The 27,905-nt window shown below is 52.5% G+C and overlaps 9 protein-coding genes across 9 annotated transcripts; 3 read left to right on the top strand and 6 right to left on the bottom strand.

The window, feature by feature from the left end:
- Nucleotides 1-676: 676 nt before the first annotated feature.
- On the top strand, nt 677-6,875 carry B0H65DRAFT_421715 (uncharacterized protein; the record flags this gene model as incomplete). Its single annotated transcript, XM_062824360.1, has 5 exons — nt 677-814; nt 866-2,399; nt 2,459-4,164; nt 4,223-4,943; nt 5,473-6,875. 5 exons carry the CDS (start codon nt 677-679, stop codon nt 6,873-6,875), a joined length of 5,502 nt encoding a protein of 1,833 aa, XP_062683917.1.
- Nucleotides 6,876-7,215: 340 nt separating this feature from the next.
- On the bottom strand, nt 7,216-8,297 carry B0H65DRAFT_567315 (uncharacterized protein). Its single transcript, XM_062830363.1, has one exon. The coding sequence runs from the start codon at nt 8,052-8,054 to the stop codon at nt 7,308-7,310; it is 747 nt and encodes a 248-aa protein (XP_062683916.1). The 5' UTR covers nt 8,055-8,297; the 3' UTR covers nt 7,216-7,307.
- Nucleotides 8,298-8,585: 288 nt separating this feature from the next.
- Nucleotides 8,586-10,025, bottom strand: B0H65DRAFT_92917 (concanavalin A-like lectin/glucanase domain-containing protein). The gene is made up of 2 exons (XM_062831581.1): nt 9,772-10,025; nt 8,586-9,691 (listed from the first exon to the last, which is right to left on the bottom strand). The coding sequence occupies exons 1-2, from the start codon at nt 9,878-9,880 to the stop codon at nt 8,733-8,735; spliced, it is 1,068 nt and encodes a 355-aa protein (XP_062683915.1). The 5' UTR covers nt 9,881-10,025; the 3' UTR covers nt 8,586-8,732.
- Nucleotides 10,026-11,059: 1,034 nt separating this feature from the next.
- Nucleotides 11,060-12,437, bottom strand: B0H65DRAFT_420540 (AP-2 adaptor complex mu subunit APM4-like protein; the record flags this gene model as incomplete). Its single annotated transcript, XM_062824283.1, has 2 exons — nt 11,060-12,033; nt 12,101-12,437. 2 exons carry the CDS (start codon nt 12,435-12,437, stop codon nt 11,060-11,062), a joined length of 1,311 nt encoding a protein of 436 aa, XP_062683914.1.
- A 678-nt stretch (nt 12,438-13,115) lies between these two features.
- B0H65DRAFT_92857 (O-methyltransferase-domain-containing protein) lies at nt 13,116-14,051 on the bottom strand. The gene has a single exon (XM_062831578.1). It carries the CDS (start codon nt 13,877-13,879, stop codon nt 13,139-13,141), a length of 741 nt encoding a protein of 246 aa, XP_062683913.1. The 5' UTR covers nt 13,880-14,051; the 3' UTR covers nt 13,116-13,138.
- A 1,636-nt stretch (nt 14,052-15,687) lies between these two features.
- On the top strand, nt 15,688-17,231 carry B0H65DRAFT_92905 (uncharacterized protein). The gene is made up of 2 exons (XM_062831580.1): nt 15,688-16,207; nt 16,265-17,231. Exons 1-2 carry the CDS (start codon nt 15,835-15,837, stop codon nt 17,137-17,139), a joined length of 1,248 nt encoding a protein of 415 aa, XP_062683912.1. The 5' UTR covers nt 15,688-15,834; the 3' UTR covers nt 17,140-17,231.
- A 747-nt stretch (nt 17,232-17,978) lies between these two features.
- On the bottom strand, nt 17,979-19,738 carry B0H65DRAFT_421419 (Bestrophin, RFP-TM, chloride channel-domain-containing protein; the record flags this gene model as incomplete). The annotated part of the gene is made up of 4 exons (XM_062824338.1): nt 17,979-18,891; nt 18,941-19,151; nt 19,221-19,368; nt 19,445-19,738. 4 exons carry the CDS (start codon nt 19,736-19,738, stop codon nt 17,979-17,981), a joined length of 1,566 nt encoding a protein of 521 aa, XP_062683911.1.
- Nucleotides 19,739-23,565: 3,827 nt separating this feature from the next.
- On the bottom strand, nt 23,566-25,184 carry B0H65DRAFT_506179 (major facilitator superfamily domain-containing protein; the record flags this gene model as incomplete). Its single annotated transcript, XM_062828048.1, has 3 exons — nt 23,566-24,159; nt 24,224-24,817; nt 24,870-25,184. 3 exons carry the CDS (start codon nt 25,182-25,184, stop codon nt 23,566-23,568), a joined length of 1,503 nt encoding a protein of 500 aa, XP_062683910.1.
- Nucleotides 25,185-26,079: 895 nt separating this feature from the next.
- On the top strand, nt 26,080-27,861 carry B0H65DRAFT_92788 (uncharacterized protein). Its single transcript, XM_062831576.1, has one exon. The coding sequence runs from the start codon at nt 26,220-26,222 to the stop codon at nt 27,759-27,761; it is 1,542 nt and encodes a 513-aa protein (XP_062683909.1). The 5' UTR covers nt 26,080-26,219; the 3' UTR covers nt 27,762-27,861.
- The last annotated feature ends 44 nt before the right edge of the window (nt 27,862-27,905 follow it).

The following is a 27,905-nucleotide window of genomic DNA, read 5'->3' as shown; positions in this document are numbered from 1 at the left end:
CGGCCTTTGCTTTTGACTGCAGCTTCAGCTTGTCGTTAACTTGCGCTCCTTACCTACCTATCGTTCCGACCAAGTTTGAGGAGTAGAGGCCCATGCTGGAGCTTCGGGCCAGAGATCAGCTGGGCACTCGTCCAATGAATGTTACGTGGGATTAGTATAGACCAGATAGGTACGCGCTGTCCATCCATTTTCAATGCTTTTTTCTTGACCGGCACTGAATGTAGGAGTGTTACAATGTTCAGTAATTGGCTTGTTCGCGAGATCTCGAAAAGTGATATCGGACTGTTGTGTACACCAAGCCAATGGATAATTAGCCATGAGATTGTTGGCGCCAACGGCAACGCAGACTTGAATATCCGGAAAGGGTGTTCACAACCTGATACGATAAGGGCACATGTGTGATGTGTTGTAGATGCACTCCTAGGTGGGTTTCGTGGGACAATGCTTTCGATGTTATGTCGTATCTGCGACCCTACCTTAAAAGTGAAGAAACAACTCCTCAGCCTGATCAGGATGGACTTACAACCTTAAAAACCTCGGGTCATCCTCAACTCAAGTAGCCTCAAAAGTAGCTGGACAGGGAGACTTTTACGTATCTGTCGTTTCTCACTCTCAGCGTTACCCGGGTGCCCAAAGTCACTTGTATTCCAACTGGTTTTTGGATAACGAGGGCATCATGTCTTCGTCTGGTGTTCAGCGTCCCCTGGGGGGGCATACAAACGAAGACTCTGGCAATGCTGAGCTGAAGAGTTTGAACGAGGCATTGAGCAAGCAAAAGTATCTCGCCGGGTTTCACGGTGATACGCTCATTGGGGTAAGTTCATGATGCACCAACGTTTGTGGCATGGAAGCTAACTCGCTGCAGGATAAAGTAATTTCCAAGGTCGGGCTCACGGACGATCTGAAGGGCATCCTAAAGCTCAAGAACGCATCCAGCATTACAGCAGTCCTGGCAAACTATCTCAAGGGAAATGGCCTCGACATCAAGGCTGGTGCATCGCTGGTGGCATCCATGTCAAACAACAGTGTGGTCAGGGCCGACTTCATCGAAGAGCAGGTCAAGATCAAATACGACCGCATGCTGCACCCGCCTTTGAGTTACTTGGGCGATGCTTTCAAGTACCGGACCGCTGATGGCAAGTTCAACAGCGCCATCAACCCACACCTGGGCCAAGCTGGAGCCCCTTACGCCAAAACCGTGCCTGCGAAGACCCATCCACTCGGAGCCTTGCCAGATCCAGGAGATCTTTTCGACCGGTTAATGGCAAGAGAGGAAAATGGCCGTCCAAGTCAGTCAGGCTTGTCCAGCATGCTCATATACCATGCCACTATCATCATCCACGACATCTTCCGCACCAATGACAATGACAAGAGCATCTCTGATACGTCGTCATACCTCGATCTGTCGCCACTGTACGGCTTCACAGAGGAGATGCAGCGCAAGGTTCGTGATGACAAGTATGGCCTTGGCTTGCTTAAGCCAGACACGTTTGCAGAGGACAGACTGCTTCGTCAACCGCCGGGAGTTTGTATCATGCTGGTCATGTACAACCGGTACCACAACTACGCAGCAACACAACTTCGGCGCATCAACGAAAACGGCCGCTTTTCGGTCCCCAGAAAATACCGGGAGGCCAAGCTCCTCGCGGCGGCAAAGTACTTTGTCAAAGATAACCTGAAGGACAACACGGACTACCAGGAAGCCCTGGAGAGATTCAAACATGCTAACCAGGCCTTTGAGAGCAACGGCCGGGTTTCCACCGATGAGTACAAAGATGCATCGGATGCCCTCCAGGTCTTCATCGATAGGGTCCAGCCAGACAGCAAGCAAGTCAAAGCCTTCTACGACGGCTACGATGCAGCCTGGAAGAAGCTGGATGACGACCTCTTTCACACAGCTCGGTTGATCACATGCGGGATCTACATCCAAGTCTCCATTCACGACTACCTGAGGGCACTGATGGGCTTCCACCAGTATGACACCAACTTCACCCTTGATCCGAGAGTGAATCAGTCGAAAGCCAAGGAGGTATCGCGGGGCCTGGGCAACCAGGTAACGGTTGAGTTCAACCTGCTCTATCGGTTCCACTGCGCCATTTCCCTGGGCGACGAGGAATACCTCGAGAAATATCTGGAGGAGGAATTTGAGAAGAAATCCAAGCCGGACTGGAACCCAAAGGAAATGGGATTGCAGGAGTTCCTCATGGAGATGGGCCAGGTGCGGGAGCGGGCGAAGAATGATCCTGCCGTTGAACCTTGGGAGATTGAGTTTGGACTCAAGAACAAGGACGAAGACGAAGCCAGGAAGAAGATGGCCTTCAAGCGTGACCCAATTACCAAACTGTTCAATGATGAGGATATGGTCGAACACCTTACCAAGGTGATGGACGAGCCAATCTGTAAGTACATACACCGTCAATCCTGGTTATTGATCAAATGCTAACATGGGCTGGAAAAGCGAACTTCGGACCTAGGAACGTACCTCGGTCCTTGAAAGCCGTCGAGATCATGGGCATTCTCCAGGCGCGCAAGTGGGGGGTTGGAACGCTGAACGACTTCCGTGAGTTCTTCGGGATGAAGCGTCACGACACGTTCGAGAGCATCTCAGGCTGCGTTGAGGTCCAGAATGCACTCCGGGACCTCTATGAGCACCCAGATAAGGTTGAGCTTTATCCCGGTGTCTTCTGCGAGTCGGACGCAAGCCAAAGTGCGGATCCAGGGCCGAGTGATGTCGACTCAGCGTTGTGGGCCGCCATCTTCTCCGATGCCATCACTCTCGTCCGGTCGGATCGGTTCTACACGGTTGACTGGAACACGAACTCGCTTACATCCTGGGGTATGAAGGAGGTAACCCCAGATAACGATGTGCTCAAGAGCTCCGTGTTCCATCGGCTTCTGCAGCGATCGTTCCCGGAGTGGTTCCCCAGCACATCGGTCCGGTTCTTCCACCCCTTCTATACCGCCCAGAAGAACGCCGAGTATGCAACGGCGCAAGGCTACGGCAAAGACTTCGCCATCAAGCCTGCTGCGGAGAATTCTGAGCGGAAGGTCACGCAGATGTTCGACACTTCAGCCTCAAACCCTCGCAAGCCTGTCGAGCCCAAGATTCTCACTGATCATGTCCAGATCATGGCAGTCCTGGATGACGACACGGACCACATCGTTCATCCAGTCCGCCTGGAGCCCGAGATTCTCCCCGCCAAGGTCGCCGAGGTTCTGGCTGTGCGCGAAGAAGAAGGCACGACCAACGGTAGAAGGTCACATGGCGAGCACCGGGAAGACATCGACACCGATACCGACGACTTGATGACATACTTCACTACCCTCATGAGAGATATCATCAGGCGTGAATCCGTCGTGATGAAACCGGGACAGGAAAACCCGAAGACTGACCCGTGTTATCAGCTCGATGTCACCAGAGACTTTGCCATCCCCGTCGTTACTCGATATGTCGCTGACTTCCTTGGTTTCGGACATCTCGTGAAGTCGGAGAAGAATCTGCATGCGAAGTACTCCGAGAACGAGATTTACCAGCACATCACGAACTGCCATCTCTACTTCTCGTACAACGCCGACGAGACCAAACTCCCGAAACGGCGCAAGGTGTTCAAGGACTCGATGCACTTCCTCTTTGATCTGACGCTCAACGAGGGCAACGTTGCCGAGGCGAACAAGTTCCGTCTCACACGGGCAATCCAGAGTGTTGGATCATGGTTCTCGAAGTCTGCAGCCGGCGACAAGAACCCGATGAGCGAGCTGGGATTCAAAGTTTCCGAGCAGGTCTTGCAGCAACAGAAGGGCGACACTGGTAGGGTGGCGGCAATTTTGTTGCTCATTGCTCTTGACAGCTCGTATAACTCGGTTCTTGCCTTCACGTCAGTTCTGAACTCGTTCATCACTGGACTGTACACGCTGGCAGCCGAGAAACGGAAGGCTTCAGGAGTTACAGCGGAGAAAAGTTGTGAGTGGCGTGATGTTCAACATCTCGCGTTGGCCGAGTTTGCGGATGTGCCGACCAACACCTTTGACGATATCAAGAGGATCGTCTTGAAAGCACAGAGGAAGAGCGTGAAGCTACCCATCATACGCAAGGCGCGCATGACTTGTGTGGTAGAGGGAAGTGACTTGACCGTGGAGAAAGATCAGCTGATCATCTGTGACATTGTAAGTTCTCATCACCACAAAAACCCCAGGAAAACCGCGTGACTAACACTTAACTTAGAACCGCGGTGATCGGAAGCACAAGGACGATGTCTCAGCCACTGGCGCGCCACCACACTGGGAAACTAAATACCTCTCCTATCACACCAGCTTCACCGAGAGGTTGACTGGATATCACCCCAGGCACCTCGCTGCGAACAGTCTGACCGCCATGATCAAAGTCCTAGCTCAGCTCAAGGACCTCAGACGAGGCCACACTGCCCAAGGCCATCTGAAGAAAATTGCGCTCGACTCGTCATACGCGACATACACCAACTTCATGGCACCGCAGCGTATCAGACAAATCAACACCCAAGTGAGGGCCAAGATCGCAGAGGCCAAAGAAGCCGCTGACTTGACGACGGCCGAGAAGCTGAAGAAGACGTACAACCTCGACAGACTGCGATGCCCTGCGACGGACACGTACATGACCCCCGAGTGGGACGAGATGATTCCGTTCCCGACTACCTGGAAGGTCAGATTCAACGGCTTCGGGAAGTCGACGTATGGTGGCGAGGACTGGCCTCTTCTTCAGTCAACGCTGGTGCCGGATGATTTCCCCCCTTTCTATGAGCTTCCTGGCGGACCGAGTCATACGGGAGGTTCGTTTGGAGACCCGATTTACCCATGTCCCGCGAAGCACCAAGAGGAGCTGGCCAGCAGAAAGAAACATGAGGAACATGTTTCGAATGGGGAGAGCGGCAGTGATGCGGGTGACTCTGCCATCGGTCTGGGTGATGGGTGTCATAAGGAGATGCCGAAGGGAGTTACAAATGGGTGTGGCATCGGAATTTAAGTCTGTTCATCAGTTTGGGATAGTTAGGCTTTCCGGTTATCCGGAATCCAATAGTGAGCGTTTTGAGCAACTTGCTCCAAAGTCGTAATCGTGAGAGGTGACGTACCTTGTGAAGTCTGTGATGCATCGGGATTGACTTGATCGTATCGCATCGCGAGAATGCGTCGTTCTGTACCCCACAAGTCCCAGGCCCTATTTCTGCCGTGATTGCCCCTGGTGCTTGAGCCCTATCAATAACACTATCTCATGCAGATAAATGTACGTATGCATGTATTTCTTATACCGCGGCTACAACCCCGCTTCTTGACCATGCCTGTACCTGTTACAAGCCTCGAAGTTGCAAAGGACAAAATCTCATCGAGGTGCTCGTGTCAGCCAGAGTATGAGAATTCCGTCCTCATCCTTCCATGGCCATCACTCTCCGACCGTAGAGCAGCCAGCAGTTTCCATACCTGTCATGATGAGTCGATCCGAAGCAACATGGACCTCGGCCTTCGGAGGGATCCCGGAAACCGTCATCAAACCATGGAAACCGCCACCGCGAAAGACCTATCTCTTTAAAAGAGCAAACCTCGTTGATACCGCTCAAGGGACCATTATCTCCAATGTCAACGTCAAGATCGCAGATGGCGTGATCAAGCTAGTCGAGAAGAACGATCCCAGGATTGCTGGCCTCGCTCATCATCTACGGGGTGAAGATGACTTGGGACCGGTAACAGAAGTCGACCTTGACGGCAAATTTCTGTGCCCTGGGCTTATTGACTGCCATGTCCACATCAGCGCCGTACCAGGGGGACTCAGTCTCTCGTCCGCCGCGGCCATCTCTGATCCTGCCATTTCCCTTCTTCGTCAACCCTTCGTCTGCTCGCAGATGCTTAATAGGGGGTTTACCACTGTTCGCGACACAGGCGGTGCCACGCTTGCTTTGAAGGAGGCCATCGAAGAAGGTGTCTTCCCCGGACCACGGCTCTTTTTCTGTAATCGGGCTCTGTCTCAGACAGGTGGCCATGGTGACCTCCGTGGCGCGCACGACCACGGGAACCAAGGAGGAGGAGGAGGCTGCTGTGGGGGCTCGGCGGGTCAACTGGCTGTGGTCTGTGACGGAGTACCGGCGTGCATTCGTGCGGCGCGAGAGCAGCTGAGGACTGGAGCGGACTTTATCAAGATTATGGTTGGAGGCGGCGTTGCCTCTCCCACAGATCGGTTGACCAACACGCAATTCACGGCTGCTGAGGTCCGGGCCATCTGCGATGTGGCAGAGAGCTACGGAACCTACGTGACTGCTCATGCATACACGCCCAAAGCAATCCGCCATGCTGTTGACAATGGTGTCAAGGGTATCGAACACGGGAACCTTATTGACGAAGCGACGGCACAGTATATGGCCGAGAGGGGAATTTGGTTAACGCCAACGCTAGTGACGTATGACGCGATGGCATCAGATGAGTATGCTGGCTTCCTGCCGCCAGAAAATCAGCGAAAGAACGAAGAGGTACTCCGTCAAGGACTGAAGTCGCTCACCATTGCGGAGAAAGCAGGAGTCAACATGTGTTATGGCTCTGATCTTTTAGGACCTTTGACGAGGGAGCAGTCGAAGGAGTTTGGTATCCGGTCGGTAATCCTAAAGAGCAAGCAGGTTTTGCAGTCAGCTACTGTAAATGCAGCAAAGATGCTGGGACAGGAGTCGTTTCTGGGCCAGCTCAAACCAGGATATGCTGCCGACATGCTTATTCTCAACGTCAACCCATTCAACGAAGTGGCGGCGTTGGACGAGCCAGAGAGGCACGTGTTGGCAGTAATCAAGGACGGGCGAGTATACGTGAGCCGGTGGAGAAAACTTCCCGTGGATGCAACACATAGAGAGGAGCTGATCGAGTGAGCACATTGGACAAGGCGATGACAAAATAAGAGGAGTGATTCATCGCATTTGCCCTAGAACTAGCTAGAGATTCCACAACTGTGATTGTGAGCCATGACTAAGAACATGAGCAGGAGACGTGGTTTCTGCGATAAGACAAGAAGTCCTTGATAGAAAGCAGACCGTTCTTTGCTAAGAAATCCATGATGAATGCAAACCGTTTGAAAAGTCCCTGATAGAGAGTAGACCATTCCCCTTTGCGAGGGCATGGCTACAATCCTTGACTTTTAAACCACCCCGTGAAGTCTTCAAAGCACCAGGGGTCAAGAGCCAAGAGCAAACAATGTATGTCGGCAAAAAGCTGGCTGACCAAGATCCTATCGCAAGATCAAAATTCCAAAGGGAAAGACATGAAGTCTCGACGATGCTGTGAAGCTGTCCCCTGAAAAGTCATCAGACAAGCGAGCGCTTTCTGTCCTTTGTGCGCTCCTGGAAGTTGATGGCTCTCAGATCCTTCATGAGATCCTCCCAAGTGAGGCGGTTCAAAGTCCATTCCTCGACTAACTTTGCGTGCAAGTCAGGGTAGTTCTCCTTCATGCCACAGCCGTCAAGAACCGTGGTGAGTCCAAAGTCAGGATCAAACTTCCAACCCTCCTCATGGAGTTGGTCCCTGAGAAACTGGAGACGCTGCAAATACTCGCCCATGGAGCCGCACTGGTCTCTTCTGAGAGTAACGAAGTCGCCAAAGAGTTTTCCGCAGTTGTCATTGCTGGTGCCGTGGACGAAGACGCGCTTGACGAGATCATACGTGACCTTGGGGTCCTCCTCCTTGATGTTCCAGTTGTACAGCTTCAGAGTGACGATCACGTCCGGGTCGGTGAGGGTGCTAAGCAGGATGTAGTTGACTCTGGCTCTTTGCTTCTTCCAGTCGTCCCTGCCGGGTCCAATCAAGGGTTCGCGAACGTCGTCCTTGAGATAGGATGACAGGCCGTAGAAGTCGAGGTAGCGGAGGAGAAACATGTCCCAGAGCTCGAGATCCTCGGGGCCCTTAAGAAAAGGGGGCAGGGGGAGGGTCGGAGTTTGGTAGAGAACACCTTTTTTGAAGTTGTCGACAAGGCGAGCCAGGTAGGCGAGGACGTACATTGTGACGCAGAAAAGCGCAATGCAGCCGGTAGTAATGTCGATAACTATGTCAGGCATGTTGGCTGTGAGACTTTGGTTTCTTGTTTGATTCTTGGGTGTTGTATGCCAGTCGCTTGACGGCGTAGAGGCAGAAAAGGAGGCGAGATGGATGTGAGAAGTACTTGAAGGGGAGATGGGGAGATGGGGAGATGATGAGATAGTGAAAATGTTCTGGCTATCAATAGTCGCTAGACTACAGGTCGCCTCCAAGGACTTCTTTGATCGATATGAGCCTTACGATGGTGCGAAGGTGGGATGTCTGCCGCGTGCGCGTTAGCAAAAAGCGATGACTACTTGAAGGACTCGTGACAAAAGGAAGATATTCACCTCGTAAAGTTCCGCGACGCGCCTTATACAGGCAGTCTCGTGATATCGGTGTGGCTCTCTGACGTTGCCCGTAGTTGTTGCTTGAAAGAAGGAAGGCGGGTGGGTGGATGAAGGAGGAAGAAAGGAAGGTGGGCGGCGGGGATGGAAGGGGAGGAAGTGAAGAAGGTGTTTTGGCGAGGGGGAAAGAAGTCGAAAGTGACAAACAAAAACAACAAGTGAAGAGGCAGATGACGGTCTGTGCCAACCAGAGACTACTTGACGCGGGTCAAAATGGAAGGAGCGACAGGATCTTGCTGGCACCAGCCCGGGCAAAAAGGGTTCCTTCCATGTTTGATCCTATCTCTTATCTGACCCGGAACGTATGACAGTTCAAAGGGCGAAATACAGAACCAAAGGAAAGAGCGCTAACCCGACACTCAACAGACATCTGACGTGACCATCTCTTGTTCCCATGGCAGACGACAGGTAGGGGGAAGCGCTGCTCTGGCTCGACGACGACGAGTTGGTGGCAGAGGCAACTCCAGCCGACCCATCTTCCTTGACGGCACTACAGGTATCCACGATATCCTCTTTGCTCTGATTCCCATCATCATTATCATCCTTCCACTTCTTCAGGACAATACTATCCCAGCTTCCCGACATGTCGCCATACGAATAACGCGCCGCCGGATACTCATTCGTCACCGACACCTTCTCGACATACATAGTGAACGGCCCCTTGGTGTAGTCCGTCACACCCCCCGCCCACGCAATTGTCCCCGGCGCATTGTCCGGATCTCCTCCGGCCCACGAGCCTATTCTCAGCTTCGTGGGCGTCTGCGGATAGTTCAGCCCTCCGACCGCATCCTCCTTCTTGAGCGTGCGAACCGCCTTCCCATCCACGTACCACGTCAACTGATCAATTTGCCAGTCAATCGTATAGTTGTGTGTCGTTCCTTGTACATCGTGCACTGCTGACTTTCCGCCGCGGTTATACAGCGTCACGTTTCCCTTGCCAAAGTAGTTGGTCTGCACTTGATCGTTGTTGCCGCCGATCAATTCCCAGTCGATCTCGTCTCCGTCATCGCTCCCGAGCACCACGCTGCTGACGATACCCGTCCCCGGAGCTGCACGCATGTGAACCTCGACGCGGCCGAAAAAGATATACCAGTTCGTGGAGATGGTGGGTGCGTCTCCCTTCTTAGCAAGGGTGAGGACGGCGCCCTGGGAGGTGTAGGTAACTGAGCCGGCGCCTACGGACGTCCAAGAAGCCCAGTCCGTTGTTCCTTTTGTGAAGTCGACGCTATATGGGCTGTTGGTAAGACCCATGTCCGGAGGGCAGCCAGAGGCTGTGATATAACATAACATCCCCCATACGTCAGCCTTATACTTCCGGAAGTATTTTATGGAAATGTCCAAAGAAACTTACTGTTGGTTGGATTACAATCCGTCCATGATTGTGCAGCAGCAAACGCAACCAATGCCGAAAGAACCAAGAGCAGCCGCAGAAACAGGGCGCTCAGCATATTGTTACCCATTCTTTTCTTGAGGATACTTCTGATATAAAACGGTCCAGTTCGAGATATGCAGAATGCCAAACCAGACCGTCGACGCTGCGGAAAGACGGCCGTCCTTCCTCACCTTTTCTACCCACCCGTCCGGTCATGGTACTCGTGATAGTGGGTTTGGGACCATGTACGCTTCGTCCTTTTCGCGTTGGCTTGGTCAATAACACACAGACGAGACGCAAGCGCTCAGACCGAGATTGGACAAAACAACATCCTGTCTTTCGTCACACGGTGGAAGCTGGAACGACGGAAACTATCGAGTCAGAAACAATGATGGTTAACACTAACACTGACACTGACAAGCTGGCAGGACTGCATTGTGCCCGTAAGACCGGATCTATATCTCCTAAAGGGCTCCCTAGCGAGGCAAGACCAAGCGAGAAGATGTGACACTAGAGCCGCGAAGAATGAGCCATGGCTTGATGGACAAGAAGCGTAGAAAAGTCTAGAGTCAAGACGTTCGTTCGCAGGGTCCTGGGTGCCAAGTTGGCGCCGCATCCAGTCAAAGGTTATCGATACCAGGCCTCCCGAGGGACCTGTCACTATGTGAGCACATTCCCGTTCTAACCATGCTCGATCGTATAACAGGAAGACAGGAGATGAATTCAAAACATGTTTACCGTGCCTCGTTCTATCATTGGGCGAGCCATTCCCGTGGTGTTGTTCCAGACCACTCCCTTCACCAACAGCCATGGTCTGGTAGCTTCATACAAAGCTAATCGGCGACACATCCTATCGCTTGGAGTTGAGCTCTCTATGGAGAGCTCATCACCTATAGCTCACTGTCACGCGTGCCACGTATTATCGTGCCTGTCCCAGACACTGGCGAAAGGCTTCCCGTCGTTCTCTGCTCGCCGTAACGTTGTTGTGACCCTTGTTCCCCTTTTGGGTCATCTCGTTGTGTAATTTGCTTTTATTACTCTGGTATCGATGGCCCCATGCTTCCCTTCGTGTAACTAGTAACGCCCAGACGCCGTGCTATTATATGCCGTAGGTAGTAGGATGCGCCCGTGGGTTAACCCGCCGGTTTGTAGTCGGTGGCGCACGCCATTATGTATTATTACAATTATTTAGAACCTGTGAGAATGTTCATGTTAGCCAACTGCATTGCGCCGGCAAAGAAGCCGGAGAGAAAAAGAGGACAGCAACTCACCTGATCTCGTAGCTCCCTGCTCTCGTCATGTACCTCACCCACTTCACACTCGAGTAGTTGCTCTTCTCAAACACCTTGAGATAGCGGACCAGCAAGCCAGAGCTGGTAAACATCAGCAGGCTAAAGTTCATGCTGAGTGGCGGCCTGCTCCAAGCCTTCTGGTTCGTCATGCTCGTAAGCTCGGCCTCGGCGCTCAGCACAAACTCGCTCTGTCCAGCAAAGCGACCAATCTTCCACACAATCACGTTCTCGGACGGCTCGTACTTGGCCTTGCCCTGGGTGCAGCGCTCCGTGATCCTTGCCGTGTTGAGCGGCGTGGGAATCTTCACCACGACATTGGTAGCGAACAGCTTAGACCCAAAGTTGGCGCGCACACCGATGCTGTATTCCACCTTGGTCTTGCCCACCTCGTTGACAATGGCGTGCACCTTGAACGGCAGGTTGACGTTCTCGGTCGCGCGGTACCGCATCAGCTCGAACTCGCCGTCGGGCGGGATGAAACTGATGATGCGGTCGCTGTCGAACTTGCCCAGCTTGACGCACTGGTGGAACTGGCAGTCTTCGAGCGTGACGCTGCCGGCCGCGGCCTTGGTCGCTTTGCTCCCCATCCTGTTGCCGCTGGGCAGGCTCATGAGCCCGTCCTGGTCGAGCAGGAGGCGGTCGTTGAGACCGAACTTGCACTCGGGCGTGCCGCTGAGGTAGGCGCGCATAATGATCTGGCCGTTGACGTCGGCGCGCAGGACGGATCCGGTTGCACTCATGAGCAGGTTGACATCTTCGATTACGTCGACGAAGGCTTCGTTCTTGCGGTACTTGACGTCGGCCTTGCGCCAGGATAGCGCACCCGTGGCTTGCATGGTGATCTTGGCTGAGTCCTCGACGGCGCGCTCGGACTTGACGCCTTCGGTTGTGATGTACATCTTGAGTGTGTCGGTCTCGGTGTTTTGGGGGTATCCGAAGTCGATGATTTCTGGACACAGAGTTGTGATTAGTCACAAGTCGCAACCAGAAACACTAAAGGGGCACAGGGAACATACCATCCAGGAGCTCGTAGACCAGGACAAAGTTGTTCTTGACGGCCTCCTCGTCAAACTTGCCAAAGTAGCCGCGACCCAGCGCGATCAAGCGGTAGAGAAACTCGAATACCAGGGCGGCATTGGCGTTACTACGGGTGATGGCGACCAGGTAAATGTTCTCGTGCTTGACATGGCTGAAGGTGGTGCTGCCGAGGGTCAAGATAGGGGATCGGACCTGGGCGTTGCTGATGACCTGGATGCGGAACACATCGGCCAGTCGTGGGCGGCAGTCATTGCGGAAGGCTCGGAAGATGAGGTTCTCGCCCTTTTGGTTAAAGATGAGGATCCCGGACAGCATCGTGACGGGTCGTATTGAAAGTGTGCAAGTCGGGTTGCAAACTGGCGGCGGCGGCGGCGACGGCGAGGCAGACACGGCGGGCGGGCGGGTTTCAATGTCGAAGGCGGTAGGGAACAATTCATCCAACACCAGCAGCAGCTGCAACCTCCAATGTCATGTCGCGTCCACCACTGTGTGCTGTGTGTAGAGTGACTAAGGTAGTGCCACCTGGACGGCGGCTCTTCAGGGGATGGTGGACGCTCCAGGTCTCCTGCAGCGCGGGAGGTCCCTGAGTGGATCCGCACGGCAGGCAAGAACCGAGCGAGGTACTTCTGCCCTAAGCGTTTAAGAAACACAGCAGGGAGGCCTGATGGGAAATTGTTAGTGGCACACGCACTGCGCTCTGCACCAAGCAACGAGGTACTTTGACAGCGATGCCCCTTTTCGTGGCACTATCAATAAACAAGGAGCGACACCATTTCGTTGCTGATTGCTGAGTTGCACATTTTCAACTTCTATGGCATATCACGGCACTTCACCTGCGATCAGTTCATTGACAGAGCACGATGAATCTTTGGAATGCCATTTGATTATTCCCTCTCTCAATGAAGCGCACTATCTGAATGCTCAATCAATGTTGGACCTGCATCCTCCAAGTTTCCGACCATTGTCATAACTCATAACGTCGTAGCCCTCAACGCCTTTCAACTCCCTGATGTACTTCAAGCATCCGACTTCAAGATGGCCCAAAGACATCCATCATAGCTCTTCTCACCCACAGTCTGCATAACCACCGACTCAACCCTCGAATCCTTAGCCACTCCCTCCACCAGAATCCTGCCAGCCGTCTCCCTGGGATCAGTCAAACTCTGATCAATCAACCTGCCTCCGCGCACCACATTGTCCACGCAAATCATGGCCTTGGGCAGCGCCATCTCCACCGCCAAGTTGAAGTAGTTGAGATTATTCGGCTTATCGGCATCGATAAAGAAGAAGCCGAACTTGGGCCTCTTGCCCTCCTGGATCTCCTCCTTCAGCTGGTTCAACACCTCCAATCCAGATCCCTGGATAACCTCGATCCTGTCCGATAATCCAGCGTATTCAATGTTCTTGCGCGCCACCTCAACGTGATGCGGGTCGAACTCGACAGTGGTAAGCTTCATCTGCGGGTTCTCGCTCGCCAGCCAGATGGCCGAGTAGCCGCCCAAAGTGCCGACCTCGAGGGCGTGCGTGACGCCCAGAACGCGGCACTGGAGAGCCATGAACTTGCTCTGAGCCGGGGAGGCCGAGATGTCAGGCAGGCCGGCGGCTTTGGAGGCGTCGAGGGCGTTTTGGAGAGCTGAGGCGTTGGGCTTGCTGGAGGGGTGGAGATGGCCCATGGTGTAGCCGTCAACGGCGGTCCAGACGTCGTTTTGGACCCAGTTGTGGCCCTTGTTCTCGAACTTGAAGTTGCCGGTAGACATTTTGATGGTGAGATGTGGCGTTAGTGGTTGTGGTGGTGGTGATGGAGGCTTGGCAAGGATACTGATGCGGAGGTGCTAGTTTTGAACGAGGCAAGTGAGGTAAGTGGAAAGTTTGGAGTTGGCAAAAAAAAAAGTGGTATAAATAGGGAAGCTCTTCTGAAGGTGGTTCAAGTGATCTACCTTGAAGGATGACTGTTCGGCGTGAATGTGTCAAAGGTTCAGACGACACGCAAGCCAGCTCGGTCGTGTTCGGCAATGTCGGCGATGTCGCATTGCTGTATTCACTTGGAGGTCCCAGTGGGACGAAGGTGCATTTACATGCAGGCGCCCTTTGAACTATCAACTCAGGAGTCTGTATACAGACAACCGGGTTCGTCACCATCTTTCTGGTGTTGAGTCTCGTAATCAGTGGAGGTCTTGCTCGTTCGGAGTATCAATGCTGTGAAGGTCAATATGTTTGCTGCCTCTCTGGGGCATAGAGTGCAGTTCGCCTTGGGACTTATAAGAGCCATGCAAACCTGCAATTGCCCTTCACTGATACGACGTGCATATCTGCCCGAGATCGTCTTTGAGAGTCCCTTCCCATCACGAGCAAACAACGATTCCATCATGGCATTCTCGCAAGCAGGTCCTTGGGTGGTTTCCACATCTCCACCAACGCCATCACATGCTGGGGCTTGTGCTACACCATGGCTGGTATAGGCTGACAATGACGATGCTGCCCTCAATAGCGGGTGGGCAAACACAGAGGGGATTCAATGTTACAGTGGAGTTGGAGCTCGGTCGTTACGTTCGGTGATAGGAATGGCCAGCGCGGGGTTGTATGGAAGTGTTAGTGCGGGAGAGAGTCATCGTTGGGGGTGACGGTGTCTTGGTCCGTATGAGCCATCATTGCGTGCTTTCGATGTCATTACAAATCAATCAGGAAACCTCAGAGCACGTTCGTGGGAAGTGTTTTCGGCCCCATATGAAGCCATCGTCAAGATATCTTATTTCGGGTACCACGACCGGCAGAAGTTCATTAACGAGGCTTACCCGCCCGACGAACAGAGCCCACAAGATCCAGTAGTGATGGGTGTCATCCAATGCCGATGGCCGTGGTTGACAGATGCTGATGATCACCGCAGGACGACAAAAAATGTAGGTAGGTACTATCTCGGATGATGCAGTACTTCGCAGACCTGGAGAAAAGGGTTCAAAGAGCGGTGTTTTGTAGGGCATCAAGTGACGGCGCGAGAAGGACCCTTTATGCACACAATCGGCGAGATCGATTGGTCCTCGGCAGTTAGATTGCATTCCAATGCCCGAAAATGAGGGTTCATTTCAAGCCTAACCGACGATGGAGATCACTGGAGTGTGGTGTTGTCGATATTGGAGTGTTGAAGATGACGATCATGTCCGAAAAGCCCCCGGCGGGTCTGACGTCACTGGACCACTCACCGCTGTCTTTACAAACAGGAACGGCATCTTTTCCTTGGCTCACATCGATGTAAGTGAACACCCGTTTTCTCATCAAACCTCTCGTGAGAAAGCTCCATTGAGTAACCCGAGGGCACCCATTACGCAGGTCTGCATGCCAGCACACAAATGTTATTGGATAGAAACCCAATTAATCTCTGTTAAGGCTTACCCAATGCCGATATCCTCACCTTCATCATCATGCCTCGACCTGCAGATCCTTCTAGACTTCCATGTCTCAAAAGCCTCTCGGGACTCCCAAGAGGTCCCAAGAGCGCCAAGGAAGCTTACTTTCCTGGTTCCCAAGTTTCGCAAGGGGAAGATCCCATAAGTTGAGCCCCAACCCACGACGACATCTCTTAAATATCTCATAACCTCCTTGTGAACTCTCTGCGAGTGCATTCTTTTCCATCGTTAACTCATGTATCACGAGACCTTCAACTTCAAGACAGTAACCCAACCCCAATAACCAACACCATTTCAACAACATCAGCAAGATGGAGGCCGCAGGAGCAATCGACGATAGGAGGCTCAAGCAGAGCTTCATCCTCGCAACCCTCATATCTACCATTGCCGGTACCTTCACCACCGGAGTCAACCTGTTCGACCGTGTAGGGGAAGCCAGAAGACAACGGAGACAGCGCAAGATGGACCGGGGCCAGAACCGCAAGATCAAGGAGCTGGAACAGCGTCTGGATGATGCTGTGAAGGGCAAGTCCGAGGCCGAGGAGAAGAATGTCCGAAATAAGAGCCAAAGGGGAGGAGACGAAGAGGATCTAAGAGACTCTCTCCAGCGTGGTGGTCCGTTGGTTCAAGGGCAGTATGACCAGCTCTACTCGAGAATGGGGCCTCAGTTTGCTCAGGGTGACTGTAAGTTTGTAGTTCTACCTCACCTCAGCATAAAACAGTAGTACTAACACCACCCAGTGCTCGCCCAAACCCAAATTCAAGGCCAGATCATCACCCTCCAAGGCACCGTCATCAAAATGCTTGAAGAGGCCCTCTACACCGGCGATCCTCCAGACGTCCGCAAGCTCTACAACGCCTCCGAATTTGCCCGGGAAGGCAGCATGCGCGCTCTCCGCGACCAATACCAGCGTCTCCTCCAATCCGCCCCAATAGACCGGGCTCTTCCCGCTCCAGCTCCCTCCCACCGTTCCGGGCGAAGCCAAAGCCGCCCCATCGCTCCCGTCCGACGCATCTCCTCCACTCCTTCTCTCCGGGACTACTACAACACAACCGACTACGACACCTCCTACCACCCCACCACCACGCACCGCACCACCCGAACCCGCGGCGCCGGGGACTCCGTCTCCCACTCGCACCACTCCCACTCCCACTCGCACTCCCGCTCCCCTTCCCGGCACTCATCAAAGGGAATCCCCAAGCAATTAACCTACCACAACTCCATCTACTGCCAATACGCCACGTACCTGCAACAATCCGGACAACCGCTCGACTCCTCGCTAGCTTCTTCGGGTGTTTGTCCCGACTGCCACGCGCACTTGTTCGACCCCGTCGAAGTCGCGCAGCGGGGACCGTGGAGGGTCGATAAGGAGATGGTGACGCACAATGAGCGGACGGGCAAGGAGGAGGTGGAGTACAGGAGTTATTTGTTGACGACAAGGTTTTTCGTCAAGTGTCATCGGGAGGGGGGCGGGTTTGCGTGTTACTTGTGCTCGAAGCATCGGGAGAGGGATACGGTCTGTAAGAGGGAGGAGAGTTTGGTGGATCATGTGGGGGAGAAACATTCGATTGGGGAGTATGAGGGGGATGGGGATGTGAGGGATGTTACGAGGTGATTTGGTTCTTTCCTGAGTTTCACCCCTTGCACAATGTGGTTGAACATTTCTGGTTTTTCCTTGTCACGACTTTGTTACGATTGCATCGAGCGTTACGAACTTATGAGGCATGATATCACATGGCAGAAATGATAAAGACATACGATAGAACGATTAATGATGAGATGGATGAGAGAGTAGATGGTTATTGTATTCTGAGTTGAGTCTCTCTGTGTCTGTCTGTGGTACCATATCTCCGCTTATTATCCCTTCGATATCCAAAATTGATATCCAAAAATTCCAAAGCCTGGGATATTTCTTCCAAGCTGTAATCCAAAACAATTCCAAAAGCTTGGGATATCTTTCCAAGCTGTAATATCAAAAATTCCAAAGCCTGGGAAATCAATATGTCCAGGCTGTAATCCAAAATCTGTGTCATAGACAGATCTCTGCATGCCTTTGTATCCTCCATCATTCTATGCATGCCATGTGTCGTCCGACTCTATCGGATCAAGTGAACCAAAAAACAGATCATCTAACTTTTGAAGACACCGCAGCCATCCCAACCTTTTTTGATAACCGTGGGAAGACCGCACTGCATGCCCCCATTTTGAAGACCGATCCATTACCCATGAATGTAGAAAGAGATCCCAAATGAAGTCCGGCCAGGTCATGTACGCCGGAAACGAAGAGTAGAAAAAGAAATAACAAAAGAGAAAACAAAGGAAACAAAAACGAAAGTCCAATAACAATAACAACAACCCGCTTGCTTCCCTTCTCAACAACTCTAAAAACTCACTCTCGCTTGCTTCCCCTCTCAACAACACCACCAACTCACACAACTCACTCCAAAAATCAAGTCATACATTACACCCCGTAGCCTTACTCATCCTCCTCACCTTATCCATCAGGCTCATCTCACTCTGCAACTTATCCAACTCCTTCCTCGTCTCAAAATTGCTCTCCAGCTTCTGGCTGACCGCCTCGCGAATAATATCCTCTCCGCGATTCATCCAGACCTGCCAGCCCGAATTCGACAGTGGCCAAAGCGGCTTATTCTCGATATTCTCAATCCAGTCGGCATTCGTCGTCCTCTTCTTGCGGCAGGCAATGATATCCATATCTTCGGCAATCTGCGCGCAGTACGATTCCAGCGGCAAGTCGTTGACGTCCCGACCGAACGGGTTCTCAATCTCCCTGCCGATCATGAGCAGTCCCAGAATGATGTAGGCCGCTGCGATGGTTGCCGGAATCGTGATCCAGTTCAACGTGGGCAGCAGCTGGAAGGGAAGCAAGAGGATGTAGACCCAGGTGATTTGCGCAATGGCGATGGCGTAGGCGATGGGTAGCGGGGTGGACAGCACGCGGTCGGTGCCCACCAGGACGTCGTTCAGAATCGCCATGTTGTTGTAAGCAAGCGTTTGCTGCATGGGCACGGGCAGCTGGCCGTTGGCGATCAGCTCGTCCGTGTAGGTGGCTAGGTAAGAAAGGATTTCGAGGGGGAGGTTGCCAAGCGGGCGAGATGACTTCTTAATCAACTTGCGCGGGTTGGAGGCGGCGAAGCTAACGCCGATGTACTCGCCAACTGACTTGAAGAAGCCAGGACCTTGGAGGGCTTTGAGGGTCTTATCCGGCTCCTCCTCGGTGGCGCGCTGGGCGAAGGTGTCGAGGTGGGCGACGAGGTGGGAGATGTCATCGTAGCAGGTGTAAGGCTCGAAGCGGAGGCGGTGCTTGAGAGAGACGGAGAAGGCGACCAGGAGGTTAAGGACGGTTCTGGAACACGTTAGCAATAAATCTTATAACGGGAATGCTTTTGACTTACAGCTTGGCCAAAACGTCCTTCTTCCCTAGCTCGCCTTCCCGCTCTTTGGCATGCACCCAATAGACACGACCAAGTGTCTGACACGCCAGGAGCAAGTTGGCCCAGTAACGGCGACCCTCTGAATAGCGCTCGTATGCAGTTGAGCTGCGGAAAGACAGGCCCATACCAACCACAAAACCAAGGACCGTCAGAAGGATGTTGTGAATACCCACTGGGGACGGAATGTTAGCTTCCGCTTGGGATCGAGATAAGATAGGCAAAGGGGGTAGTTTCAACGCACAGTTTGTCACTTTAAAGTTAATAAAAGTGAGCATAGTGGTCCAGGCACCGACTCCGAAGAGTGGTAGGATCATCTTGGGCAGGATACTGCCGTGCATCTGCAAGAAGAGAGGCCATTTTGAGTGCTTTTGGGTGTCTCGGGGGCCAGTCTGGGATCGTGGGAGGGTTATGTTAGTGCTCTGAGAACTAAGTGAATGAGGTAGGGGTGAATATGGTGAGACATACAAAGTAGTCATCGTACTCTAGAGGTTTGTGTACACGCCGGAAGGGGTTCATGGTGTTGGCACGAGGCGACATGAGCGTGGGGATCTGGTCCAGCTCAGGAAGGGTCTCGATGGATAACGGGCGCGGCCGGGGCTTCTCGGCGCCGCCATTGAACTGTTGTTGCATGGATAACCGGGGCAGCTGGGGCTTCTCGGCGCCGCCATTGTACTGTTGTTGGTCCGTCCCTACGTGGATAGGGTCTACAAAACTTTCACGGTGGGTAGGGTCTACATGACCGTCGTCGTTGGCATCCATTGTGAATGTGGTTGTACTAGAGCCGGAAGAGCCTAGTTTGGTTGAATGGGGTCCTGGAGGCTCAGCCGCAGCCGGGATACTGCTTCGAGGCTGCTGAATCGACATGTATGAGTGATGGGGTGGTATTAGTAGTCCAGGAGAGGTGGTACCCACAGGAATCCGGGAGGGAAGAGACGGATGTGTTGAAATCCGGGGGAAGTGGTGACCAATCTAACTCGAATCCTCCAGATAGGGAAATGTGGAATAGCTGTCGACACGGTGATCCAATCCAATGTGTGGTGTTGCTGGAATCCGCAGGTGGTATCGTAGGTGTTGAACCGGGTGGTGATATGTGATAAGGAAATACTTTGGGAAAACACCGACTAGGAGCCCCTTGAGATCGAACGAATGACGTGGGGTCAGACAATTAAGATAAAATAGGAGATAATCTAAAGAGGTGGACAAGAAAAATGTAGGATGAAATTTGTTTGTTGAAAATCTAGACCGAAAGTAGGAAAAGGGGAGGGGGAGAGGTGGATGTGGATGGGGGAGTTGACGTTTAAAGGTTTGTTGTCTGTGTCGATGATGACGACTGGTCTCTGGGGAAAGCTCGAACCGAATTCTTGCCCGGTCTCTCCTTCTTTTTTATTTCCACTTTGCTTTCCGCATCCCGGCATCCTTGACCCTTCAAGTCTCCACGTCCGTCCGCCCATTGTGGTGCCCCTGTTTGAAGATGTCACGCCCTGGTCCCTACCTGGATGATGGGAGATCCTCCTCCACTCACTCTGAACTGCACTCGTCCATCATCTCCGGTTCCCGATTTCTGGATTTCTCGGTGTTGTCCGTAGTGCTATACCGTTATACGTAACACTGATGTACAGTAGCATTCGACTGTTCCATCTCAGCTTCCCATAACGGTATACACCTCGGGGGAACACGGCGTGCGGGATCAAAGTGAGTGGCGTGAATCAGAGAGACAGAATTCAAAGGGTCGTGCGTGTTCTGTCGTCGGCTGTGAAACAGAATCCCCACTCTTTCCCAGGGCTGCCGGCTAGACGCTGCAGAACTCCACCAAAACATGGGCTGCGGTTCCTGACTAAGTCACGTGCATCGCATCGCATTGGTCTGACACACGGGCCACTGGACCCGGAGATTTGGAGCCTGAAATCCACTTGACCATTCTTGGCTGTTTCATGAAGGAGAACATGGTTGCGCAAATTGAGAACTACCATTTTCGAACACTCGGTTGTCAGGCATCGACAACCCAACAAGTGGGAATCCCGTATTCCAATTTGCAACTGGATTGTTAGCGGCTGCAAAACTCAAATGCATTGACCGCCCAGCAACCGCCATACCATTCTCATAACGACCCTTGTTGATATCGTGCTAGGTACGTTACTAATTTTTGGTCAGTGTTATTCACGCACCAATGCTGATTCACGACAGTGCTGTTGGTCATCACGAGAAGCTTGGGCTGCGCTTCGCCCTCGAGACAGTGGATCTCTGGAGTCTGGATTCTCATCAAAACTCCACAGCAAACAGTCATCGAGGATCGAAGACATGTGATTGGAAAACATTCGCAACTCTCCCTCCGTATGGAAGCTACATCCTGGATTCATGGATTCATGCCTGTCCCTACCTCTACCCTATTTTTGTTTGAATATGCCGATCTTCCTACTAGTTCCTACAGTCTCGGCCCTTGGCGTTCAAGCTGAATACTGTTACTGACCATCGGGCTCCCATAACTATATCACCATGGAAAATTCTTCAACTTCTCATCTCCGCGATGAATGCGTTCCAAGCTATCGGCTTGCTACCCGAACGCCCCAATCTTCTCCCGCCCTTCTAGAAAACACGAACAGGCTTCCTTATCCGCTCTTACACGGCAGTAACGCCGTGATCTAACCCGTTTAAACACCACCCCCCTGAACTGCTAGCTTGGCGGGCTTAAGCGACAGACGCCACCCCGAAACCTACCTTACACGACCACACATCCCCGTGTTTCACCACATCTCGGCTACCTCTTCTTTGGCAATGCGGTGCGGCTGCGTGTGCATGATAGGAAGAAGAGTGGAAAGAAGAAGAAAAACAAAACATTGTTTGTTTTGCTAAGACAGTATTTACCCTGCAGCATGTCGAGTGACGAGCACGACAGAGACATACCTGTCAAACCAATAATCACCTCATCGACTGGAGCACTGTTTCAGCGAGAATAAACACCATTTGTGGCTCAAGAGATTTTATCCGCGGCTGAGCGCATAGTTGATGAGCGCTTTCTCTCCAAATTCCATGATCCCATCGTCATTATCATCGTCATTGTGGAATACAGCAGCATCGATTGTGGTGGGTTTCCTCAAATTCTCAAACAGATCGTGCTCCTCTGATCTTCAACGCAGTGTCTCGAAGGGTAAGGTAAGACGTTTCGGTGTTTCTGAACGAACTCCACCAGTCCACTTACACGAACTACAAAGTGACCTTCGGGGCCGAGGCCGTGAGACATGGCTTGCCGGGGAGTGGCGCCCCGGTAGCCCCGGTGTTCTCGACCAAAGTGCTTTCCCCCGATCATCTCCGAACTTTGGAAGAATTTGCAAACTCAAACACAACTTTTGTTTTTCGATAATACTTCGATTGCGATATTGAGCTGATGACTCACTGGTTGACCTCCAGTGGGCGACCTTCCGTTACAAACATGGCGCATTGGCTGCTATATCGTGGAAATCATATAGCCCAAATTTCCGGGGGTTCTCGAACCCAACATTTTCACCCGAACATCTCCGGACCTTGACGAAAATCATGGAAACCTCAACAAACTTTTACTTCCTTTGCCAAGTGCGTCAATATCAAACCAGTTTCACTATACCAAGGAAATCATATAGCCCAAATCTCCGGGCCCTCACGAGCCCAACTTTTGTACCCGACCATCTCCGTACCATGACGAAAACCGCAACGCGAAACAGAACCTACATCGAACTGGACATCAACTCCACGACTCACGAGCTCATTTCAGCCATCTTTTGTTATAGCCAGGGCGCGTTGACTGCCCCATGGATGCTTCTTATCAGATTATCTGATGCTCTTCAGCTCAACATTTTGACCCGAGTTTCTCCGAACCTTAACAGGATTCCTAGGAAAACAAACATTCAACTCTTGAGTGTTTCAATATCGATTCGTCCATAGTCTGCCACTATCAACAGGGTCTACAGGCTACTTTATGTCGAAGATCTTATCATCAAATCTCCGGATCTTCTCGAGTTCAACATTTCACCCGAATTTCTCCGGATCATGAAGGAATTCACAAAACAAACGGACATCTTCCTCTTTTCTCACAAGAAACATCGGCGTCGATCATGAACCTTGGAACTCACCCGTTCACCCAAACAGGCCTATTGCTCCTTCAAATCATCCCTGCGCTGATCTCGACCACGACCTCATGACTCACAGTCGCAGTCAGTATTACTTGATGATCGAAGGCGGAACCAACTTCCTATTCATAACGCATAGACTATATATCAAGGGTATCTCTGAAGGTAATTTCCTAGAAACCAAGCGCCGGCTGAAAAACTTTTCTTCTTCTCAGCCGTCCATTATTTTTCGCACCAACACTCATGCCCCATCATCAACACCTTCCAAAGGATCCCGTTCTATCCTGATGGTACCTAACCACCAGGCGACAACAATCCCACACGACTACCGCTAATTCTCACTCAACTGGGTTTTATCCCCACGCTGTACTGGCCAATGAGGTGGTTCATTTGGCCTGCTAGCGACGTTGCGGCGTCGGCATGCACGCCCTTACTCAGGATATCATTGGCTTTAGAGCGTGGGGATAAAACCCAGTTGAGTGAGAATTAGCGGTAGTACTGAAACCTCCACCTAGGATCCTCATCCCCATCCCAATCCTTGAGATGTCCCACCTCTTCCACCTCCGGCGCAACCCCATCCCTCCTCTTATTCTCCCTACTCAAAATGAAATACAGCAAGCTCGACACAATCACATTCCCCGCCAGATACCCCAACGCAAAGCTGTGTCCAACGATATACCTCGGTCCATCCCCGCTCCTATACAACTGCGTCCCCAGCACGGCGCCCAAGTTGCCGATACTAATCTGCATCGCGTTCGCCACCGCTCTCTTGGTCTGTCCGGACACGTTAATCGCCGGCCAGGAGAGGGCCAGGGCCGTGGCGGGGTAGATGCCGCCGGCAGCGAAGAAGGTGCCGGCGTAAGAGAGGCCGGGGCGGGCGATGGGGTCTTTGTTAGTAAGCAGCATGATGTAGCCGATTATGGCCAAGATGGCGGAGCCGATGATGAAGATGGCGCGCTGGTGCAGACGCTCGGAGACGGTGGCGACGGTGAGGGTGGTGAGGAAGGCGAAGGCGTAGGGCGGGATGGTGAGGAGCTGGGCGGTGGCGGCGCGGTAGCCTAGGGCGTTGATGATGGAGGGCTGTGGTGGTTTCGGGGTTAGCGGTTGATATACAAGTAAGTGGTGTTTTCTATTGTGGGCTTACCAAGAACAGAGAGAAGGTGTAGAGAGGTAAGCTCATGGTGTGGAAACTTAGTCCGTAGAGCCAGCACTTGGGGTCCTTTATGGCGCGGAGGACGTTGTCCCAGGTGAAGCGCTCGTCGTGGGTGGCGTCGCTGTCTGAAGCGAGACGGGCGTGGATGAACTTGCGCTCCTTGTCCGAGAGGAATTCAGCAGTGTCTGGGTAGTTGTAGATGAACCAGTAGGCTCCTACGGCTACGAGGACTGTGGCGACACCCTCGAGGATGAAGATCCAGCGCCAGCCGTGCTCCCAGACAGTACCGCGCATGAAGCCGATGCCATAGGCCAGGATGCCACCGAAGGATCCGGCAAGGGCAGCGGCTCCGAAGAAGAGTGAAATGCGGAACTGTCTCTCGCGGCGCTTGTACCACATGGAGAAGTAGTAGACTACGCCGGGGAAGAGACCACTCTCAGCCACACCGAGGAAGAAACGGGCGATGAAGAAGCCGGTGAGGTTCTGGACGATGCCCAGCAAGGTGGCTACGATACCCCATAGGATGGTGAGGGTGGGTAGCCAGAACCTGGGTGTTGTGCGTTTGAGTACGATGTTGCATGGGATCTATCGACGTGTAAGTGAGAAGACTTCATGGTAGGGAGTGAAGAAGACTGACCTCAAAGATGACATAACCGATAAAGTACAGAGTCAGACCAGTGAGGTACTGGTTGCCCGTCATACCAAGGTCTGATGCAAGACCTTCGATCCTCGCATTTCCCACATTGCTGCGGTCCAAGAAGGAGAGCAGGTAGAGGATACCGACGGCAGGCAAGAGACGAATGTCGAGTTTTAGAAGTAGTGACTTTTCATTGACTGTGTTGGTCTCAAGGTCAACTGTCTCAGAGGCTGTTACTGAACCTGGGTCAACCGATGGTCTCTTATCCGACTCAGAGTACTGTTGAGGCTTCCCCTCTGTCACGGGTTCAGCCATGGTTGTTTAGAGATCGAGGAACCCTGGGCAAAGATGAGAGAGAAGGATCCGGTATATCACACAAGGGATGATATCTGGAACACGGCGCTCGCCAGCAGTACAAGTTTTGGCGGTGATACAGACGGTTCGATAGCCCGAGACATCAAGTGTAAGCAAACAGTCTCTTCATCTTGTAGAACTCTGACTCTTGAAGGGGGGGTTTTATATCAAGGCAAATGTGCTCTCATCCTGGCCGTTCTGAAGGCTTTTCTGATATGGCCGGCATTGGAAAACCGCGACCGAAGACTTCTGGTAGTATCAGGAGGCTGGCAATGGTAGCACTTTGGCCAGTGAGAAAGACATGCCATCATTATCAAATCCGTAGTCGTGATGGCGACATGGAGCATGATCCTTTGTTATTGGACAGATCCCCGCGCTGTCAATACAACTTGGGGGTTCTAGGGATGCCCTGTCTTGACATTTGGTAACAAAGACTCAAACGTCCACTTGTGTGTTGGTCTGGAGAGACACGCATTGTGTGGCTTTAATCACCCAAGATAGTGCGAGGAGGCAATGGATTGACAGTGATGATGAGTGGGTGCTCGTCAAAGAAAAGAAGCAAAGACACTGATAAGAGATGACCGCGGACGGTATAGTGACGATAACAAGGAAGAATATTGCTCCTCATATGAAAGCTGGAGCAACACCCTTTTCCAGGCCTTTGTTCTGATCAATGAAATGAGAGAGTGACGAAGTTGTTGACAGGTGGGGACACTGGGTTTTATTCGCTTGCCAGACAGAATTGGAATTTGGAGGTGCCAAGAATAGCGCTTACCCCAAAGTTCCCCGCACGCCAAACCTTAATGGATGGAGCTTCTGATATTCTCCAACGGGACCCCAAATTGCATCCAATTTCCCCCAATTCTCCATCATCACTGAAGCTCCCAATTTCGCCAAGTCTAGCCAACTTTCCCAATTTCACTTCCAACCCTAAACCTCTTTCCTTTCTCACCAACCTCGTCGCCGTCCTAAATGCCGTCCTAAATGCCGTCCTAAATGCCTCATGACTACATCCCGCTACACAACCGGTCCAAACGAGACATGAGCTACACGTCCAGTTTTGTCCACAAGTTCCTCAACCAGCTACAGCAACGTCAACAGCAACATCCTACCGCTACAAGATGGGATCTTCCCAAATACGACGCCACTGATGAGGCAGATCAACAAGTCATCATATCTCGAAGCACACCACATGCCTTCCAGCTAGGAACAGGCGCATCAATCTTCACGAGCACACTGATTCCCGCCATCGTCTCGGCGAGATCCGAGGTCGTCTTTGTCACTTGCTTCTGGGCCCCTTCAAAGACCCTTTCCGCCATCACCGATGCTCTTGTCAAACTTGCGAACCACCGCCGTGGTCTGCCCAACCCGCATGACATCGAGCCTCTCACCGTTCGAATCTGCTTTTCGTCGCGATCCGTATTTCAAAAGTTGCTGCACCCACAGTCCCACGATGGCTACACCTACTCGCCTGCTGAATGGCAAAAGAAGCTCGTCCTCCCTGATCCTGCCTTGTTGGAGGAGGCCGGCATCCGCCTTCAAGTGAAGAGTCTGTTCTTCCTCCCCTTCAGTGTTATGCATCCCAAGTTCGTCATTATCGACAGACAACGTGCCTTCATCCCGAGTTGCAACGTCAGCTGGGAACCTTGGCTTGAAGGTTGTGTTGAAATCACTGGCGATGCCGTCACCAGTCTCATGTCATTCTATGCTCTGACTTGGGAGAAACATGTCGACTTTCGGAAGCCTCTCCCTGCCATCCATAGTAGCCGTACGTCTGAGCTACAGGATCAGCTTCTTGTTGTTCCTAGCAGTGCTCACCACTTGGTCCGTCCTGCAGCCTCTTCGGCACCGCTTCCGACGCTTGTGTTGCCTTCTTCACATCATCAGAACCCACAGTTCCGCTTCTTGCCGTGGCAACAAGCTGCCAAACCTCCAGCTACCCCCTTGAACGTTGCAATGCTCGAACTATTTGAGCAGGCTCGACGGTCCATCTACCTACAGACCCCGAATCTCACCTGCGAGCCTGTCATTGCTGCATTGCTAGACGCTCTAAAGCGAGGCGTCCATGTAACCATTGTGACAGGTCGGAACATGATGCTTCTGGAGCAGCTTGTCACGGCTGGTACCACCACATCTTGGTGCATCCGATCCCTCGTACGCCGTTTTAAGAAGCTCCGCACACACGCTGCTCACGATCTAGAATCTGGAGACCCCGGTCTTGGCCACCTGCGAATCTCTTACTTTCAGCCGCGTTCCGCAGCCAAAGCGGCCAAGCGTGGAGGCCAAGCTCGTGCCGTCAACGATGGCCAGATGCAGGATCCGGAAGAGGAAGAGCCAGTGCACTCTCATCTCAAGCTGACCATTGTTGATCGCGAGTTCACGGTCCTCGGGTCCGGTAACATGGACCGCGCAAGCTGGTATACAAGCCAAGAACTGGGCGTCTTGTTCCATGATGCAGCTTTTGCGGAATCGGTCCGGGAAGGAGTTGACCTTGTGTTGGATCAGCGGCTTTCTCTCGTCTTTGACTCTGGGGAATAGCTGAGGAACATACACCTTGAAGTCAAAGGACCTTGGGCAATGTGACGATGGCGGAAAGGTGGTGCATCTTTTCCGCCTAAACAAACCCCTGTCGCCCCGCCCCCGCAACAAGAGCCGGACGCTTACCCATAACGGACATCAAGG

The sequence above is a fragment of the Neurospora tetraspora genome (genome assembly GCF_033439725.1).
Source record: "Neurospora tetraspora strain CBS 560.94 chromosome Unknown B0H65scaffold_2, whole genome shotgun sequence".
Classification (NCBI taxonomy): Eukaryota; Fungi; Ascomycota; class Sordariomycetes; order Sordariales; family Sordariaceae; genus Neurospora; species Neurospora tetraspora.
Note: the sequence above shows the minus strand (reverse complement) of the source record. Positions and strands in the feature narration are given on the sequence as shown.